General features: G+C 44.2%; 1 protein-coding gene across 3 annotated transcripts in view; it reads right to left on the bottom strand.

Annotated features, from left to right (window-relative positions):
- LOC129862789 (mitogen-activated protein kinase kinase kinase 4-like) overlaps positions 1 to 21469 on the bottom strand; it is a 76843-nt gene that overhangs the window by 16481 nt on the left and 38893 nt on the right. For 2 of the 3 annotated variants that reach the window (XM_055934758.1, XM_055934775.1), the window contains exons 8-26: positions 19613 to 19770; positions 19346 to 19462; positions 18651 to 18750; positions 18313 to 18396; positions 17798 to 18082; positions 17262 to 17411; positions 16714 to 16875; positions 7806 to 8018; positions 7616 to 7694; positions 7260 to 7353; positions 6799 to 6933; positions 5282 to 5382; positions 4990 to 5073; positions 4575 to 4766; positions 4253 to 4323; positions 3937 to 4053; positions 3531 to 3690; positions 3079 to 3198; positions 765 to 871 (exon numbers count right to left, since the gene is read on the bottom strand). In XM_055934758.1, coding sequence (XP_055790733.1) covers positions 765 to 871; positions 3079 to 3198; positions 3531 to 3690; positions 3937 to 4053; positions 4253 to 4323; positions 4575 to 4766; positions 4990 to 5073; positions 5282 to 5382; positions 6799 to 6933; positions 7260 to 7353; positions 7616 to 7694; positions 7806 to 8018; positions 16714 to 16875; positions 17262 to 17411; positions 17798 to 18082; positions 18313 to 18396; positions 18651 to 18750; positions 19346 to 19462; positions 19613 to 19770 — 2529 coding nt within the window. The remainder of the gene's footprint in view (positions 1 to 764; positions 872 to 3078; positions 3199 to 3530; positions 3691 to 3936; positions 4054 to 4252; positions 4324 to 4574; positions 4767 to 4989; positions 5074 to 5281; positions 5383 to 6798; positions 6934 to 7259; positions 7354 to 7615; positions 7695 to 7805; positions 8019 to 16713; positions 16876 to 17261; positions 17412 to 17797; positions 18083 to 18312; positions 18397 to 18650; positions 18751 to 19345; positions 19463 to 19612; positions 19771 to 21469) is intronic. The other variant, XM_055934769.1, reaches the window with a different exon arrangement.

The following is a 21469-nucleotide window of genomic DNA, read 5'->3' as shown; positions in this document are numbered from 1 at the left end:
AGTTGGTGGTAATGTTAGGTGGTAGTAGTAGTAGTAGTAGGTAGGGTTAGGTAGTAGTTGGTGGTAATGTTAGGTGCTAGTAGTAGTAGGTAGGGTTAGGTAGTAGTTGGTGGTAATGTTAGGTGGTGGTAGTAGTAGGTAGGGTTAGGTAGTAGTTGGTGGTAATGTTAGGTGGTAGTAGTAGGTAGGGTTAGGTAGTAGTTGGTGGTAATGTTAGGTGGTGGTAGTAGTAGTAGGTGGTGGTAGTAATGTTAGGTGGTAGTAGTAGTAGTAGGTGGTGGTAGTGTTAGGTGGTAGTAGTAGTAGGTAGGATTAGGTAGTAGTTGGTGGTAATGTTAGGTAGTAGTAGTAGGTAGTGTTAGGTAGTAGTTGGTGGTAATGTTAGGTGGTGGTAGTAGGTAGGGTTAGGTAGTAGGTGGTGGTAATGTTAGGTAGTAGGTAGGGTTAGGTAGTAGTTGGTGGTAATGTTAGGTGCTAGTAGTAGTAGGTAGGGTTAGGTAGTAGTTGGTGGTAATGTTAGGTGGTAGTAGTAGGTAGGGTTAGGTAGTAGTTGGTGGTAATGTTAGGTGGTAGTAGTAGGTAGGGTTAGGTAGTAGTTGGTGGTAATGTTAGGTGGTAGTAGTAGGTAGGGTTAGGTAGTAGTTGGTGGTAATGTTAGGTGGTAGTAGTAGCAGCAGCAGTAGAAATGCTAGAACCATTTGAATTGTATGAGCAACCATTATGGTTAAATGTCTGCTCAATCCTCCCCTTGAGCGAGTTCTTACCTTCCCAGTCACCATCTCGATGAGGACACATCCCAAACTCCAGATGTCAGCTGCTCGGCCATGACCTTCGCCCTTTGCCCTCGTAATGACCTCAGGTGCCATATATGCTGATGAATAGAGTAGGGAAAGAGCAGGTTAACAACTGAACAAGCAATAATCTGAAACATGAAATCTCTCTATTCTTAGATCTTGTTAAGTGTATGAATTGTGACAGCAGGGAGATTGATTAGATTTGTTTTATTCATTCGGGTCGACAGCTAGTCTTACTGGGGTCCGACTCATAACCAAAGAGACATTACATTTAAACAGATACAACACAACAATGCCAAAGGAGCACAGCGATGGTTAAAGTTTCACTATGATAATTAATTACCTAGGCTTTTGTAAACTCACATATCGCCTCGTGAGTCCTTTTAACAGAAGAGAAGGGGTGACCATAGGAGGGGCTAATGGGTGGTGACATTAAAAACTAAAGTCCTATTAGATTAGAATACAATTTTCCCCCCAGGAGGAAAAGATTTTTTGGAATTGTTCAAAAATAAACCTACGTAGTTGTACACAGCAGAAGTACAGGTTCCATACTGGGCCTTCAAAGTATTCACACCCCTTGACTTTCTCCACATTTTGTGTTACAACCATCATTTAAAACTGATTTTGTGTCACTGGCCTACACACAATACCCGATAATGTCTAAAAGTTTAATGCTGAAATGTCTTGAGTCAAGCCTAAATAAGTTCAGGAGTAAAAATGTGCTTAACAAGTCCCATTGCATGGACTCACTCTGTGTGCAATAAGTGTTTAACATGATTTTTGATTGACTACCTCATCTCAGTACCCCACACATACAATTATCTGTAAGATCCCTCAGTCAAGCAGTGAATTTCAAACACAGATTCAACCACAAAGACCAGGGAGTTTTTCCAATGCCTTGCAAAGAAGGGCACCTATTTGTAGATGGGTAAAAAAAAGCAGACATCGAATTTCCTTTTGATCATGGTTATTAATTACACTTTAGATGGTGTAGCAATACACCCAGTCACTACAAAGATACAGGTGTCCTTCCTAACTCAGTTTCATCATGATAACTAATTACCCAGCCTTTAGTAAACTCACATTATTTTTCCCTAGAGGAAAACTTGGTTCAGTCTGCTTTCCACCAGACACTGATAAATTATTTCACCTTTCAGCAGGACAATAACCTAAAACACAAGGCCAAATCTACAGTGGACAGTGTTACACTTTTGACTTAAATTGGCTTGAAAACCTATGGCAAGACCTGAAAATGGTTGCCTAGTAATGATCAACAACCAATTTGACAGTGCTTGAAGAATTTGAAAAATAATAAATTGGGCAAATGTTGCACTATCCAGCTGTGGAAAGCTCTTAGAATCTTATCCAGAGACTCTCAGCTGTAATCACTGCCAAAGGTGCTTCTACAAAAGTATTGACTCAGGGGTGTGAATACTTATGTAAATTTGATATTTAATTATCAATACATTTGCAAAAATGTCTAAACATGCTTTCACATTGTCATTATGGGGTAGTGTGTGTAGATTTATTTTATTTATTTCACCTTTATTTAACCGGGTAGGCAAGTTGAAAACAAGTTCTCATTTACAATTGCGACCTGGCCAAGCTAAAGCAAAGCAGTTCGACACATACAACAACACTGAGTTACACATTGAATAAAACAAACATACAGTCAATAATACAGTAGAAAAATAAGTCTATATACAATGTGAGCAAATGAGGTGAGATAAGGGAGGTAAAAGCAAAAAAGGCCATGGTGGCCAAGTGAAACACTGGAATGGTAGATTTGCAGTGGAAGAATGAGCAAAGTAGAAATATAAATAATGGGGTCCAAAGGAGCAAAATAAATACAGTAGGGGAAGAGGTAGTTGTTTGGGCTAAATTATAGATGGGCTATGTACAGGTGCAGTAATCTGTGAGCTGCTCTGACAGCTGGTGTTTAAAGCTAGCGAGGGCCAAGTGTTTCCAGTTTCAGAGATTTTTGTATTTCAGAGATTTTTGTAGTTCATTCCAGTCATTGGCAGCCAAAGGAAGAATTGGCTTTGGGGGTGACCAGAGAGATATTCCTGCTGGAGCGCGTGCTACAGGTGGGTGCTGCTATGGTGACCAGCAAGCTGAGATAAGGGGGGACTACCTAGCAGGGTCTTGTAGATGACCTGGAGCCAGTGGGTTTGGCGACGAGTATGACGCGAGGGCCAGCCAACGAGAGCGTACAGGTCGCAGATGGGTGAGGGGAAATTAATACTTTCTGAAGGGAGCGTATAACATAATGTGTCTCATTCACCTGCCGTTCCCATGGTGCTGTTAACCTCTCCAGGCATGGTCTGGGCATTGTTCAGCTTCACAGAACAGCCAAAGTCCCCCAGCTTGATCAAGCCTGACGACGTCAGGAAGATGTTGGCTCCTATGGTAGAGAGAGAGGAGGAACAGTGAGAGAGAGGCCAAGAAAGGAGGAGTGAGAGTGAGACACTGGGCTCATAGAGACATCCATACAGTAAGAACAACTCCTGCTGTGTCAATGACACTGGAGCCACAGGAAGGGTTGATAACTCAATCTGAGAATGATGATAGCTTTTCTTTATGGCATAAACCCCCAGCCATTGTCTATAGGTAAAATGCATTAACTGATTCATAACACTGCTACAAGGTGCCTGCATAACCCTGACATTGAATTAAGAGACCAACAGTAGGCTAGAGAGAAAGAGACATCTCCACCAGAGAGAGGTGCTAACTGACCCTTGATGTCTCGGTGCACGATGCCGTGTTCGTGGAGCACGTTGATGGCCGTGGTGGTCTGTTTGCTGTACAGCCTGATGACGTGTTCCTGTAGGCCAAGCCTGGACACCTCCTCCAGGGTCCCCTCATCACAGTACTCCATGAAGATGTACATCTCCTCCTGGTGGGGAGAGGGAGGGACACCGACAGTTAATGCATACATCCAATCTGATGTTATAGCCCGTTCATACATAGTGTCATATCATTCACATAGACTGAGTTTGACCTGACCTTTCAAACTTTCCCAAAGTTCCCTGGCTTTTCAGAGATTCCGGTCGGAGGATTCCCTCTTGATTACGGGAACCTCCAACTAGAATATCTGAAAGGCCAGGGAAAGTTTCTAGAACTTTGGGACACATGCTCTTACCCGATGTAGCTCAACACCAAAGTAGCGGACCAGGTTGGGGTGTTTGATGCCCTCAAAGATCTTCAGCTCATCTGCTGTCTCCTTTATCGTCTTATGGTCGTTCGGCTGGAACCGGATCTGATCAGGAAAATAAACTTTTATTGGACAAAAACATGTTTTTTACGTATGGGAACTGTTGATAGGAATGGATGTTAACTGGCAGTGAATCAAAATGACCATAAACATTTTTTTCAATTCAGGGCAACATTCTGCTCCCGTGCTACATTGTTGTAGCAACACTTTGGCTACAAAAGCCTATCAGGCCATGGCTACCTACCTCCTTCATAGCCATGAGTTCCCCAGTGTCAACGTTGATGCAGGTGTACACCTTGCCATACTGTCCCTCACCTGTAGCGGGAGACAGATGAAACACCATGGGCATGATAAATGAGACAACAATACTAAAGGACAAACTCCAGGGAAAATCTAAAATGGCAACCTATTCCCTTTACTGTGTACAACTGTTGGCCAGGGCCTCGTGGGCTCTGGAGGAAAGCCCTGTATATAGAGGATAGGGTATCATTTAGGGACGACAAGTTCAGCTGAGGCTCTGACCAAAAGTAGTGCAATATAAAGGGAATAGGGTGTACAGTACATACCTATCTTGTTGCCCCTCTGCCACTTGAAGGTGACCTTGCGGAGGCCAACGTGCATGACGTTGTCGTAGGATTTGGGGGTGTCGCACACCTGGCCAATGATGTTCCTTTGCTTCATGACTGCGTAGCGTTTGTCCTCGAAGGAGTGTATGGAGCGACGTACAGCTTCCATGGGGCTCTGTCTGGCTGCCGTGTCTGAGGAGAAAGAGGTGTAGAGGACATACTGAGGAATGAAGAGGAATAGAAAACAGACTTTCTCAGTTGTGTAAAATGTGAGAAATGGAAAGGCATAGAACAGATGGACTTTACACACTACTCTGGAGCAGTTTAGAGATTGAGTGCCTTGCACAAGGGCACAACAGCCAGAGATGGTATCTAGGACTTGCAACACCCCCATCTACTCCCTCGTTATTCTCACCTTTTGATTGGCTGATGAAGGTGCGGAGCTCCCAGCTTCTCCTAGCTGTGCTGCTGGGTTCTCCTCCCTTAGGATAGGAGGGTTCTGATGAGAGAGACGACAGACACGCAGTAAGATGGGAGCTATGTTAAGGTAGAAAAACACACAGGTCAATTGACTACTCCTACTTTCCATTTTATTTCATTCTTGTTCAAAGTCAAAAAGACGTAATTATGCAGAATGTACAGTTCCATTAAGACAATATCATAGACATCTCAACAGGACAATGCAAACAATTAAAAGTGTCTAATACCTTCCCTGTTCTCAGTGGGACTGGAGTGTCGGCTCAGAGACCTGAAATGCATCTCGGCCGCTGCAGACCACAGCCTGTCGTTCTCCTGGAGGTTGGTCCCTCTGCACAGGGAGAGGCAGGTATCATACAATCAACTACAATCTACCCAAGTTGTCAGCCATCAGAGGGGTATACTACCAAGCAGGATCAATGAGTTAGCCAGACAACTTTGATAAGCAACCAGAAATAACTAGATTTTCTGGTTCACTAAAAAAAGCTAAACTTAGATAATGTGTTTGTATGTACATTTAAAAAAATATATATATATTTTACCAAGTTAGCTGGCCAACTCATTGATCCTGCATTGTACAGTACGGCTCAGGTCCCAGACTAGCCCGGTTCCAGATCTGTTGCCAACTCCTATGGCTATTGTGATGCCATAACAATGAGCGTAGGAGACAGCACAAACATATCTGGGACCTGTGGTCAACCAATATCAGTCAAGAGGCTTGTGATTATCGAGATGGTGGAACATAACAAATACGTGACACAATAACTCTCAACCCAACCCCACACCCGTAGAAATACAATGATTCTAGAACTATGCCCATCCCACCAAAGTTCAAAGGTCAAACAGACAGCTCAGCTAGAGCACATGCTTTCATTTTAAAAGGACAGAAACCAAACAAGCCAAAGATCAAGAGCGCCCCATCAGATGCTTAGAATAAAAGCAAGGCCACACTAATATGGATTAATAGCAGAGTAACTCTGGCATTGTATTTTCCCGCAGCATGATGAGGTAACAGGTTGTGTTTACATTTCTCATGCCATGCACAACCACGTGTTGGAGAATGTGTGTTGTGGGACATTGGGCAGGTGGACAAAAGGAAAGCATGGATTAAAGTCTCTCCATAGATGGCATTCAGGGTAAGGTAACACATTTGAGTGAACTATTCCTTTAAAAAGACAGTCCTTATAAAACTGTAGTTTTGATAGTGTTATAAAGTGGTATTTTTAAATGCACATTTCTGTTAGCGGCAACGCATACAAACCGGTTAGAGCGCTGGGCCAGTAACCGAAAGATCGCTGGTTCGAATACCCGAGCTGACAAGCTGAAAAATCTGTCTGTGCCCTTGAGCAAGGCACTTAACTCTAATATACGCCGTACTACTATGGCTGACCTTGTAAAACACATTTCACTGCATGTGACAATACATATATTTTTTACTATATATATATATATATATATATATATATATTTTTTACATCTGGATAAGCATGCAGAACATGCTACTCTCTGGGTCCAGTCCAAAACGGTGAGATAGTATGGCAGAGTAAACCACCAGGGGCATGTCAACCCGACTTCTCTGTCAACGCACCTGGTCAAATAAGGGGAAATAAATATAGAACTTAAATCTGAACCACTAGTTGACTAGTTCAGATGGGAAGGGTGGGATATGGGATATTAGCCTGTGGCTGGGGTGCTCTGGGTTGATAGCACAACCCTAGTAGTACTTGGTACTTGGGGGGGGGGCTACCTGACGTCATTTGGGGTGGATCCAGGTGGTTTGGTTGGACCGTGTTCCCCGGGGGGGCCCTGAGGGGCAGGGACTGTGCGGGGGCCTGTAGGTAGACACAGCTGAGTCCGTAGGTCGCAAGGGAGACTCCTAGAGCTGGTGACAAAAACACACTGAGGAACTCTGGAGTGCCTTGGAGATGAGGTGTGTGTATGTGTCCCAAGCACCCAAACAGTAACATCCTTTCAAAGGTGTCACCAGTTACACATGAGAACATACACCCACACTCCATGTTAACTCATTCAGTCACAAAAGCATTAATACAAGTTCAACCACCCAATTTAAAACCCATCAATTACTGCACAAGACCAGAGAACATGAGGAATATGAGAACATGCAGGAAAACACACATTATAAAAACACAGTTATCAAGGCCGCAAATGGTTCTTAGTGCCTGATTGTAAGCATGACCTTTGACCTACCTGAAGCCCTCTGCATTGGGGATGAACAGCTGGGGGTTGGGGGGGTCACTATGGCAACGAGGGACCTTGACCGGTCGAGGACTGTTCCTGGAGGCTGAGTGGAGAAGAGAGGAAGGGCCATCCTCAACAAGGCCAAGATATTTGACTCCAGCCTTCCTCCTATTTCTACACACTAGTTTCTGGCCCCTTAAGGCTAACAAGATGGGGTTTTATCCAATGAGTGCATACATGTTCATCATGCGCATGTGATCCCTGAGGGACTTGAACCCATGACCTTGGCATTGCTGCTAGCACCATGGTCTTGCCAACTGAGCCACACAGGCCCACATATTTGTGCAGGTGAGGCAGGGTCTTACCTATGTACAGGCCACTGACTGGGCTGTGAGGCTTCCCGATCACATGACCAATGCACTCGTTCATCAGAGCTTGCAAATTCTGCCGAGGAAAGGATTTATGTAATCACAATACCATTCTGCAAAATGCCCAATCAATTAATCAATAACGTAGTCATTTAATAAATCAGTCAATGAAGTAGTATGTTTTTACTAGGAAGTCGTCCTCTGGTAAAGCAGAGATGAAGGCAGGTTCGATGGCTTGGAGGAAATCAAAGCCTTGAGTGGCCCAGCGGGGTCTGGTACCCCGGCCACTTTCACACTTAGTGAGGACATAGTTCATCCACTTCCTGGCGAAAGAGATGTAGCGCTCCCCGATCCGCTGACGGAACTCCCCCGACATCAGACGCACCACCTCCTTGTGGTACTATGGAGAACAAGAGGTACATTAGAAGTGTCTCTTCACTGGAACAGTATAACCCTTACATCACAAACAGAACCACAGCACTCTCCTTGTGCTGCCACTGTGAGGAACTTAACACTGCCTTCACACAGGTAGCCTCAGATCAGCTCGTTTGCCAATAATTGGGCAAAAGATCAGAATTGGGCTGTCTGTGTAAACGCAGCCAATAGGAGGGTCAGTTGTACTATGGTTTAGGGGTCAGACAGATTAGACAAAAACACAAGGAGGACCAAGCCAATCTTGCTATTATTCAAATGTCTTTATTTCTGTTGCATGTTCAATAGAACCGATTGTAAAAACGATGCCATGTTTCTGTGTCAGTCTTCCTCAGAAAAAGAACAACTGTCCAACCAGACCCAAATAGATATGTTTACAATTACCTTCCGCTAACAGCTCATCCCTGTAACATTACTAACACAACCCTCCAATTACATCTCTACGGTTCATCACTGTACTAACACAACCCTCCAATTACATCTCTACGGTTCATCACTGTACTAACACAACCCTCCAATTACATCTCTACGGTTCATCACTGTACTAACACAACCGTCCAATTACATCTCTACGGTTCATCACTGTACTAACACAACCCTCCAATTACATCTCTACGGTTCATCACTGTACTAACACAACCCTCCAATTACATCTCATCACTGTACTAACACAACCCTCCAAGGTAATGAGCAGAACATTTTAAATTAGTTGTAACACTGTGGAAAGAGACAGCTTTACAATCATTCCCATACACAGTTTACGTTCCACACTTGACCTAAAGTAACCCACCCTCATGTTGCCGCTAGCAGCCCCTGGCTGCATCATAACTAAAATCGCCAGTTGCCCACTGCTACCCTCCACCACCCGAAGGCAAAGTTGCTTCTCTGTAGTACTGGGGTAGTGTTTCAATTATAACACTCATCATTATCCCCACCCTGAGTACTGTTTCAACTATAACACTGATCATTAGCCCTGCCCTGAGTACTGGGGTAGTGTTCCAACTATAACACTGATCATTAGCCCCACCCTGAGTACTGGGGTAGTGTTCCAACTATAACACTGATCATTATCCCTGCCCTGAGTACTGGGGTAGTGTTCCAACTATAACACTGATCATTATCCCTGCCCTGAGTACTGTTTCAACTATAACACTGATCATTAGCCCCGCCCTGAGTACTGTTCCAACTATAACATAGACCATTAGCCCACCCTGAGTACTGGGGTAGTGTTCCAACTATAACACTGATCATTAGCCCCACCCTGAGTACTGGGGTAGTGTTCCAACTATAACATAGACCATTAGCCCCACCCTGAGTACTGGGGTAGTGTTCCAACTATAACACTGATCATTATCCCTGCCCTGAGTACTGGGGTAGTGTTCCAACTATAACACTGATCATTAGCCCTGCCCTGAGTACTGTTCCAACTATAACACTGATCATTAGCCCCGCCCTGAGTACTGGGGTAGTGTTCCAACTATAACACGGATCATTAGCCCCACCCTGAGTACTGGGGTAGTGTTTCAACTATAACACTGATCATTAGCCCCACCCTGAGTACTGGGGTAGTGTTCCAACTATAACATAGACCATTAGCCCCACCCTGAGTACTGGGGTAGTGTTTCAACTATAACACTGATCATTATCCCTGCCCTGAGTACTGGGGTAGTGTTCCAACTATAACACTGATCATTAGCCCCACCCTGAGTACTGGGGTAGTGTTTCAACTATAACATAGACCATTAGCCCTGCCCTGAGTACTGGGGTAGTGTTCCAACTATAACACTGATCATTAGCCCTGCCCTGAGTACTGGGGTAGTGTTTCAACTATAACACTGATCATTAGCCCCGCCCTGAGTACTGGGGTAGTGTTCCAACTATAACATAGACCATTAGCCCCACCCTGAGTACTGGGGTAGTGTTCCAACTATAACATAGACCATAAGCCCCACCCTGAGTACTGGGGTAGTGTTCCAACTATAACATAGACCATTAGCCCCACCCTGCCCCCCACACCATGCAGCCAAACAACCCCTGACTCAAACAGTGACCCTTGGCCTCTAACCTCAAAAGCAAAGTTGAGCCAGAGCACCCTCTGTACTAGTTAGCATCCTTATCATCAGTGTTGTGTTCAAGATCACCTAAAGCAAGCATCAAGACCAAGACCGGAGCGAGTCCAAGTCAAGACCGGAATGGGGGGGGGTGATACGGAGTCAAGACCAGGAGGGGGACAAGGGGTCCGAGACCAGAAAAATGCGAGTCCATTTCAAGACCATGATTGTAATTTTGCCAAATCACCACCATGAGAGATCAAAATGTCCAGTATTTCTGGGTTCATATTTCAGATTCTTTACACATTCAAAATAGTGAACAAATGCATGCTGAGGTAAAATAGAGCCACTCTACACATTACTAACCCAAACACAGTGAGGATCAATGGGCCTGATGATTATTATATTATTTTCAATGACGTTCTGATTTAATCTCAGTTTTTGTTGGAAAGAAAAGGGTTAACACTGAAGACAAAACAATATCCAATCAGCTGGTCTTTGGGGAGATAAAATCTATCTAGTTAAGTCAGCCATTGGCTAAGCCATCAGAAGCTAGATAAAGGCATCAGTCATTCAGCTGTATTAGGGCAAATGTTTGGAGTGACAGTGGAATCAACCAATCACATTTTGACTTAATGGGTGGGATCATTTTTTTCAAAAACGTATGGAAACTTCTGCCTTCTTGAAGGCCAACAGTTCACTGCGCAATAGCGAGCAGTAGTTGTTTTCGCGTGGTCTAGCTAGTTAGCTTTTTTGTCGTCTAGTTTGCAGCGGCTGCAGCAGTGTTATCAAAGAGGACGTCGTTGCAAATTTGTTAGCTTCTCCCTTTTCAAGAATAACTTTCAACATGAAGTTATGTTTCAAATGATCATTTGGTGAGTGGAACAATGTTTTTTAATTGCAGCGCACTTGCTGTTGTCAGCCATCTTTCAAAATAACTTACAATGCCTTCAGAAAGTATTCATACCCCTCAACTTATTCCACTTTGTTGTGTTACAGCCTGAATTTAGTTTTTTCTCTCAACCATCTACACACATCATCTATACCCTGTAATGAGAAAGTGAACGCATGTTTTTAGAATTTTTCCAAATGTATTGAAAATGAAATACAGAAATATCTCATTTACATTAGCATTCACAGTCCTAGGTCAATACTTTGTAGATGCATCTATTGCAGTGATTACAGCTGTGAGTCTTTCTGGGTAATTTTCTAAGAGCTTTCCACACCTGAATTGTGCAACATTTGCCATTATTCTTTAAAAATATAATTTAAAATACAATTTAACTCAACTCACCCACTCAGGAACATTCACTGGTCTCTTGATAAGCAACCAGTGTAGATTTAGCCTTGTGTTTCAGGTTATTGTCCTGCTGAAAGGTGAATTCATCTCCCAGTGTCTAGTGGAAAGCAGACAACCAGGTTTCCTCTAGGATTTTGTCAGTGCTTAGCTCCATTCTGTTTCTTTTTTTATCCTGAAAAACTCAGCAGTCCTTAAAGATTACAAGCATACTCATAACATGAAGCAGCCACCACTATAGAATGGCACCAGAGGAGATGGCTGCAGTTTTACAGGCTCCTAACCAATTGTGCTATTTTGTGTGTTTTTTCTCATTGTTTAACTTATTTTGTACATATGGAAAAGAGCTTATGGATATCAGAACAGCGATTACTCCCCTCGAACTGGACGAAGATTTGATTATGTTTGAAATTATGGAGAGTTGTACTCAGTGATGTGGCAGATTTGCCCCAAAGATAACACTTTGTATTCAGGACAAAATTGAATTGCTTTGCCACATTTTTTTGCAGAATTACTTAGGTGCCTTGTTGCAAACAGGATGCATGTTTTGGAATATTTTCTATTCTGTACAGGCTTCCTTCTTTTCACTCTGTCATTTAAGTTGGTATTGTGGAGTAACTACAACATTGTTGATCCATCCTCAGTTCTCATATCACAGCCATAAAACTGTAACTGTTTTAAAGTCACCATTAAAATACCTGAGTAGTTTCTTTCCTCTCCGGCAACTGAGTTAGGAAGAACGCCTGTATCTTTGTAGTTACTGGGTGTATTGATAAACCATCCAAAGTGTAATTAATAACTTCACCATGTTCAAAGGGATATTCAATGTCAGCTCTTTTTTTATTTTCTATCTACCAATAGGTGCCCTTCTTTGCGAGGCATTGAAAAACCTCCCTGGTCTTTGTGGTTGAATCTGTGTTTGAAATTCCCTGCTCGACAGAGGTACCTTACAATTATCTGTATGTGCTGGGTACAGAGATGAGGTAGTCATTAAAATATAATGTTAAACTATTATTGAACACAGAGTGAGTCCATGCAACTTATTATGGGACTTGTAAAGCAAATATTTACTCCTGAACGTATTTAGGCTTGACATAACAAAAGGGGATTGAATACTATTTGACTCAAGACATTTCAGCTTTTCATAAATTTGTATACATTTCTAAAAACCTAATTCCACTTTGACATTATAGGGTATTAGGGGTATTGTGTGTAGGCCAGTGACAAAAAAAGCTACATTTAATCAATTTTAAATTCAGGCTGTAACAACAAAATGTGGAAAAAGTGTAGGTGTGAATACTTTCTGAAGGCACTGTATGTGGGTGGCGCACAATTGGCCCAGCGTCGTCCGGGTTAGGGGAGGGTTTGGCCGGGGGGGCTTTACAAGTAGGTCGTCATTGTAAATAAGAATTTGTTATCAACTGACTTGACTGGTTAAATAAAGGTTAAATAAAATAAATGCATTTAAAGTGAAAAAACTGCATTTTAGCAACATGAAATCTTATTAAATCAGTTCGTATATACACCCGCAGGAAGAATTACACTTTTTAAAACATTTTCTGACAAGTGACCACTTAATGGTTATTTTCATGGATTCTTAGAATGTTTTGGAATTACGTATACTAAGGCATTTGTGAACATTTTATAGCAATATAGAGTGAAAGCGGCCGTGCATATAGACAATTAATAAACACTGCAGGAAATAAAACATCTGTCGTGTCCAGGACCAGAGTCTACACAGACCGGTGCCCTATAGCCAATCAGAGATATAGTAGGCCTTTATACAAACAAGCGATTTGCCACACAGGCCTGCCATCATTCACTTTGAACTGGTCTGTGTTTACAGGCAGTTGCAACAGATCATTAGAACGCATTCGCCCATAGCCACAAAATACACCTGAATGATTTCTGAAAAAATGTAAACACCAACGGAGTCTCTTACATGTGGGAACTTTACAGTCCTATTGATCAAACCACCATGAAAAGGTAGATTCTCTCTCCCTCAGTTATACACAACAACAAGAGCAACAACTCCCGAGTGGCGCAGTGGTCTAAGGCACTACATCTCAGTGCTAGAGGCGTCACTACAGACCCTAGTTCGATTTCAGGCTGTATCACAAACGGCCGTGATTGGGAGTCCCATAGGGTGGTGCACATTTGGCTCAGCGTCATCCGGGTTAGGGTTTGGCCGGGGTAGGCCGTCATTGTAAATAAGAATTTGTTCTTAACCGACTTGCCTAGTTAAATAAAAAAAATCTCAAATGCTAGCCAGAGCAAGATGAGCTAAAATCTAACGAAGGAACATTAGATAAACTCTCAAACTTTTTCAGCTAGTTGGCCGTCAAAATTGCACTGATAACCAATGGGGGAAGTGTAGCCTCTTTGTCCTTCTGCAGCTTGCCTGCCAATGCATGCTTGTTCCAACCAAGCACCAAGCTAACTGGCTAAAGTTTGCTTACTTCCAGACAAATGAGAGAACACCTCACTGCCCATTTTACTCGCCCTAGCAGAGCTGGTTAGTAGAGTGAATTTGCAAAGGCAAGAGATATGCTAGCTAGATAAAAGTTGTTGTTCTTGCTAGCTAACCAAATGACACCTGCATCTCTAGCTGTGTATATTCACCAAAAAACGATATGAGGGAAAAAAGTCAGATCCCCACCCACTCCTCCATTGGCATAACATCCTCCTAGCAGCTAGCTAGCTAGCTAGCTAACTAAAGTCTCCGTGTTTTTAGGTTGCTACGTAAATTAGATACACTAGCCTATAAGCCACGTTATGACTGACTTGTGATCATTGACCTTGCTAGTTTGATTGTATTGACATTCCCAGCCTTAGTTACATTCGTTCGTTTTTGTCCAGAACACTGAGTCATTGAAAGTGAAACAGTGCATCCTGAATGGAGGCAGCTAACAATGTACCAGGCCAGCTGTGATTTACAACCTGATAGCAATATTTTTGGGACTACCAAGAAATGTATTGGTGAATTATATCATGCATTAAACTGCATCCATCTATTCTGCCAACAATGCCTTAGTGTACGTCATATAACACAGAGTAGTGTACGTCATGTAACACAGAGTCAAATAGAACCTATTACAAAGTTGGTTTTGTAGCATAAACTGTGAATTTGATATTTTTGACTGATATGATGATTGGCTGTTTGTTTCATATCTGCAAAGTAGTTAAATGCTGTCAGTTGCACTTTTAACTTTAGGTCACCGGTTACTTTGTTTGCTAAATGTGAAATGTTTATTGCAATGGGAAGTAATAGTTGTACATTCAGATTGGGAAATGCTTAATGGTTGTGTTTTTGTATTTTTATGATTGGGACCTACTGGCCTCATTATGTCTGAGTGAATGGACTGCTTACCCTGTCTTTCCATCGGCCCTATGCAGTAGGGCTGGAGACGTGGGTATACTCTAATTTTGCAAAAAGGTTCTCAACTGGCCTGTCCAGTGAAGGAAAGACAACCTGTGTGAAAAATCCTATGGGTTCCTGTTTTTTTTAATGAGTTTTCCTATAGAATTTTATGATTTCACTTTGTTTTCATAGAAGAAGAAAAAACAACAATGCTTAAACCACATCAATCTGATTGGGTGGGCCTGTCAGGGGCTGTCTCCCCAGTGGGTGGGCCTGTCTCCCCAGTGGGTGGGCCTGTCAGGGGCTGTCTCCCCAGTGGGTGGGCCTGTCAGGGGCTGTCTCCCCAGTGGGTGGGCCTGTCAGGGGCTGTCTCCCCAGTGGGTGGGCCTGTCAGGGGCTGTCTCCCCAGTGGGTGGGCCTGTCAGGGGCTGTCTCCCCAGTGGGTGGGCCTGTCAGGGGCTGTCTCCCCAGTGGGTGGGCCTGTCAGGGGCTGTCTCCCCAGTGGGTGGGCCTGTCAGGGGCTGTCTCCCCAGTGGGTGGGCCTGTCAGGGGCTGTCTCCCCAGTGGGTGGGCCTGTCAGGGGCTGTCTCCCCAGTGGGTGGGCCTGTCAGGGGCTGTCTCCCCAGTGGGTGGGCCTGTCAGGGGCTGTCTCCCCAGTGGGTGGGCCTGTCAGGGGCTGTCTCCCCAGTGGGTGGGCCTGTCAGGGGCTGTCTCCCCAGTGGGTGGGCCTGTCAGGGGCTGTCTCCCCAGTGGGTGGGCCTGTCAGGGGCTGTCTCCCCAGTGGGTGGGCCTGTCAGGGGCTGTCTCCCCAGTGGGTGGGCCTCAGTCCACACAAGTCTACACTCCTGATGCAAACAGTGCATGATAACAATTACGCATCACAAATAGCCTACTAACCAACAGTTCGGACTAAACTTTTTCAATACCTGGTTTGCATACCCATTGTCGCATTTACTGTTCGATATCATACATTTAAAATTTCTTTCCTACCCTACCAGCTACCGATGTCAATATTCTGTGAGCTGTTCCATGCCAAAACCAGTTGACAGCTGCATACTCTTGCTGTCTGCAGATGATATTCCGCTGAAACTAGGCTGTGTGCATATTAATATATTTCATGTGCTTTGCAATTGTGTAGGCTACTTTGTGCATGATTTCTCTATTGTACTATATCATTAATAAGTCATATACCTCCACTACACTACTTTGATACACATCAGTAGGGATTAAGAAGTGGGTATAGGCAATGCCCACTGAAATAAGGTATATGGCTTATACCTGACCTGCGTATACCCTCCACTACACCACTGGCCTGCGTATACCCTCCACTACACCACTGGCCTGTGTATACCCTCCACTACACCACTGGCCTGCGTATACCCTCCACTACACCACTGGCCTGCGTATACCCTCCACTACACCACTGGCCTGCGTATACCCTCCACTACACCACTGGCCTGCGTATAACGTGTTTGTGTTTTACAAAAAGTGAACTAGTATTACTGTTGCTGTCCTTTTCAGAATCACCAACATGTTACACACTATAGGTTCACCACTGAAGGCCTATTAGGTTCACCACTGAAGGCCTATTAGGTTCACCACTGAAGGCCTATTAGGTTCACCACTGAAGGCCTATTAGGTTCACCACTGCTCTCTCCTGTCTATAATAGCTATAAAGGCTGTTAAGATACTGTATTCATGTTTTAAGAATATGTAGCCTGGCGAAGTGGTTATGCGCTGACTGAACAGAAGCTGATAATTATGAGTTTTTTACTGCGCTGGTCTCCGGAAAAAATGATGAGTCCTCACTGTCCCGAGACAGAGTACAAATGTATCTGACACAGAGACAAGACCGAGACACTATGTGTCTGGAGACTGGACTGCTACAACACTGCTTATCATACACCCACCCTCATCAACCCAACCGTTATAATATGCTCTATTATTATCTAACCTCGAAGGCAAAGTTGTATCCCTGTATCATGGCTTCTCTGTAGTACTGCTGTAGTGTGGCCGACTCCGACTCCTCCACCTCCACCTCAAACTCTGACGTGAACATGTACTCCACCCGGTCGATGGCTGTGTTGATCTTTATACACAGCTGTAAGGCTTCGTTCTGTGGCAGGACAACAGAAAAGGGAGGGATGGAGAGAAAAAGAGAAATACTGAGTAAGAGAGGGAGTCAAAAACACACTAACTAAAAGGAAAAATACATCACTTTATGAGGGCTGCTTCAACCACAGACACAACACACAGGAATCTATTCGAGGAGAGAGACAGCTAACAGATTTTGAAAACAATGTGATGTAGAATAAGACAACAGTTATGTGCATGACTTTTTTTCACAGCGCTCACTGCAGTATAAACATGACATTTGTGCAAAGTAATTTGTGAACTTACCCAATAGCAGCTCAATAAACCTGGGCTTAAGTGAATATTTATTTACAACAGGGAAATGAAAAGCAGTACATGATCAATGTAAATAAATACAGTGGATGGTACCTTGAGTTGCTCCAGGGAGCGGGCGATGAGGGGCTGGCTGGAAGTTTGTTCCCTGTGGAGGGTGAGCAGGTCACCCATGCTCTGCTGGAAGGCCTTACGCTGGGCCACCAGGTGGGCTGATTGCATCACTATCAGGAGCAGGTTCTCCACCTGATCAATATATTAAGAAAACAATCAATCAATTCCTTTGGGCCACATCACTTTAGGCAAGTCAGTGTCAATCTCAAGTCTTTGAGGATGAGTGTGTAGTCTCAAGTCTAACAGAGTCAGAGTCAGGTCTCAATTCCTTGAGGACAAGTCATAGTACAGTCAAGTCTAACAGCTGAGTTTGAGTCAAGTCATAAGTCTCTCTTCTCTTACATCTGTCAGTATAATGTTAGTTAGTGCAAAGCAGCTACATATTGTTATATTTAGGTTCCCATGCAATCAGGCTTAATAATCTACTTCAGAATGGGAGATGGGATCACACATACCTTGTCATGGCTACACTGCATATTGATTAATAAACCCTGTTCCCAGAATTCCCACCAACCGACCTTCATGGCTCGTAGAGTGTCCACAGTCTCCATCTGAGGCACCAGTTTGACCAGCTCCCCGTCCCACTGCCACTGCACCGCAGCCTGGGCTGCCTCGCCAGGTGAGTCCCCTGCTCCGTGCTTGCTCATCAGCAGGTAGGCCTCATCCTCTGCCATCATCTCGTCAGGCTCTTTACTGCAGTCCTTACCAGCTGCAGCGTTAAGAAGTTGCAGGATGAGGGCCCGCTGGTCCATCAGGGAACCGGGGACAAACACCTCCAGCTCCTCCAGCCCTGGGATCTGGACCTGCAGACAATCAGACAGACAGGTTAGCATTTTCATCCTTCAAAAAGGGAAAGGACATTCAGGAAGTACATCGAAATGGCAATTTCATTGAAAAAGCAATGATGAATATTGGAATTTCAGTTTAGTTCCGGAATGGGAACTTCCTGAAATGGATTGACCCAGACCCTCTGTAGAACACAGAGTGAATAGCACGGAGGGTGAAAAGGAACAAAAGGGGTCATTTGAGGCACCTTGACATAGTTTCTCTCCATGAGGGCCTCCAGGAGGCATGGTACCCCCCTGGTAATGCTGAAATCCGCAGCAATTTCCAGGTCCTGTAGTGGAGAGAGGGAGTCAGAGCACTCAAAATACACAATTATTTTATGTTCATACTTCCTAGATTTAACCTGGGAAGTCACAGAGATCGCTATCCTTTCAAAAAAAAAAAAAGTATAATTATTATTTTACAAGTGAGCCATAACCAAAAACACAGCATACATTTACTTACATACACAATACATCTGTGCATTTGCCAAGTAAAAATAAGCAGGAAGAAAATGGGGAAAACAAAAACTGCTCTCTCCCTCACCTTACGGAGCATTTTGGCAAAGCCCAGAGCTTTGGACGCCCTCTCTCTAGCCTCGTGGAACAGTTCCTTGAGTGACCGGCTCGTCTCGATTACCGACCGCCTGGTAGGACAACAAACCAGCTCAACATTAGCCTCTTAGAATGTCAAGTTCACTTTATTAACCTAACAGTGAGGAATTCAGTTGGTCATATCTAATAGTGACGGGGGGTAATCCATTGTTACATATCGCAATATTATAGCAATGTTTTGACTCCAAGTATCAATTTGCACCAAAAAAATTAAACCATGTACAAAAATGTATAATATATACACACACATTCTTATAGGCTGGACCTGCCTGCCAAGGCCCACCCATGGCTGCACCCCTTCCCAGTCATGTGAAATCCATAGATTAGGACCTGAATCAATTTATTTAAACTGACTGATTTCCTCATATGAACTATAACCCAGTAAAATCTTTGAAATTGTTGCATTTATATTTTTGTTTAGTACATATTTAGGTGATAATCCCCGAGAAGCCGTTGTTTGGAGGATTTAATGGCACGGGTGCTAGGCACAATGAGCAATATGTTTGGAACATAAAATGTAATTAAAATTGTGAGAATTGCAATACATACTGTTATGGCACCTAAGAATGGTGATAATATCATATCATGAGGTCCCTGGCAGTTCCTACCATCTAAAACAAGACATACCTGATCTCATCTGAGACTGTACTGTCATCGGCACTTTCCCAGAATTCATCACCACTCCTCTGCAGGCCCGCGTCCAGGAAGTCCCCAGTGGACTTGAGCAGCATCCCAGCAATATCACTGAGAGAGAGGAGGCAGGGGATCTTTAGCCAAGCGGAGATAACTAAACACAATGTTAAAAAGAGGGAGCAAGTTGGATGCTTCCAAGAAGTATAGACACTCAACATGAGATACAATAGAACAAAGAAACAGAATCAGTCAAACACTAACCAGAAGAGTTTCCCAGACTGAGCCTCCCCTCCTCTGATGTAAGGGGTGATGACCTTGGTAAAGTCCCACTCCTCCTCTAGAAGGTTCTTCAGGCTGTGGGAGGCCTGGGGAAGCTGCTGCAGCATCTGGATCCAGCTGTGCATGTAGTCAAAGTACACCTGCAGACAGAGGGATGAATGTGTGGTGATTATCAGGAAAGTGGATATTTTTGCCTACCTGCAGGAAGGTGTATTTCCAATGTTATTCATTTCAATAAAAGGTGCATCAGTTAATTTCGTCTCAAATTTGAATAAATGTATGTCTTAACAGTTGCGTTGCATGGTTTCTCCACTGTATGATTGTCCACCGTTTTTATGCCAGTCAAGTCACACTGTATAAAAATAAAATACAAATCACGACAGCTCTGATGGAAACAGGAAGTGCCGTTACAATTTTATAAAATGTCGACAGGCAATTTCTTAGTTTGACATGGTGGAAACTTTTTGTGTTGGTAAAATTTTATTATGCCACGAATTGCAGTGAAAACAAATTATTGCGCATTTGTTGATAGAATAACCATGTAGAGGTAAATGTGTAGTCCCGCGATGCTATGTTGTGTGGTCCTCCCATTGCTACTTGGAAAAGCATGCAGTTTAGGCAACAGGATGGTGAAAGTGCACAGTGATGAGACTGCTGCTCCTTTCCAATAAAATTCAGGGTCTTCATCAGTATGCTAGTGACATGAAGATCGGTGCGTAGCTGCCAAGTAACAACTATTTTGCTTTTATCAACCTCATCATATACCCTAATCTGTCCACTGTCCACTAGTGTCCACTATCAGCCAACTGTCTAGAGAACATGCATGTGCAACAACCAGAATGGGAATGTTTGCCATCTAGCGCAACAGTTTGTAACAAAACTCAAATTGCTAGAGTGGAAAATGCAATGGAAACCAACTCATGGTTTTTTATTCAGTACATGAAAACAGAAACCACTTTTTTTGTGCTTATATGTGCACTACGTCATCACGTGCCGCCTTTAATCCGCAACAACGTCAGTCTGATGGAGACGCACATATTTTTTACGCAGATTTTATAATATTCTCATGAAAATCTGGCGCAAATTGGGACATAAACCTAGCTTGTGATATCGCCACCATTATCCTAACACAAATTCCCCCTATAATGTATACCATCCTCCCTAAGGCATCTGGTGGTGTTGCTCTGTATTCGTCAGCAGATGGCAGAGAATCTGGAGAATACATTCATTCTTATTGTATTGGCCCCACTCCATGCTCTGCAGGCCCCACTCCATGCTCTGCAGGCCCCACTCCATGCTCTGCAGGCCCCACTCCATGCTCTGCAGGCCCCACTCCATGCTCTGCAGGCCCCACTCCATGCTCTGCAGGCCCCACTCCATGCTCTGCAGGCCCCACTCCATGCTCTGCAGGCCCCACTCCATGCTCTGCAGGCCCCACTCCATGCTCTGCAGGCCCCACTCCATGCTCTGCAGGCCCCACTCCATGCTCTGCAGGCCCCACTCCATGCTCTGCAGGCCCCACTCCATGCTCTGCAGGCCCCACTCCATGCTCTGCAGGCCCCACTCCATGCTCTGCAGGCCCCACTCCATGCTCTGCAGGCCCCACTCCATGCTCTGCAGGCCCCACTCCATGCTCTGCAGGCCCCACTCCATGCTCTGCAGGCCCCACTCCATGCTCTGCAGGCCCCACTCCATGCTCTGCAGGCCCCACTCCATGCTCTGCAGGCCCCACTCCATGCTCTGCAGGCCCCACTCCATGCTCTGCAGGCCCCACTCCATGCTCTGCAGGCCCCACTCCATGCTCTGCAGGCCCCACTCCATGCTCTGCAGGCCCCACTC

This window comes from Salvelinus fontinalis, chromosome 1 (genome assembly GCF_029448725.1).
Source record: "Salvelinus fontinalis isolate EN_2023a chromosome 1, ASM2944872v1, whole genome shotgun sequence".
In the NCBI taxonomy this organism is placed as follows: domain Eukaryota; kingdom Metazoa; phylum Chordata; class Actinopteri; order Salmoniformes; family Salmonidae; genus Salvelinus; species Salvelinus fontinalis.
Note: the sequence above shows the minus strand (reverse complement) of the source record. Positions and strands in the feature narration are given on the sequence as shown.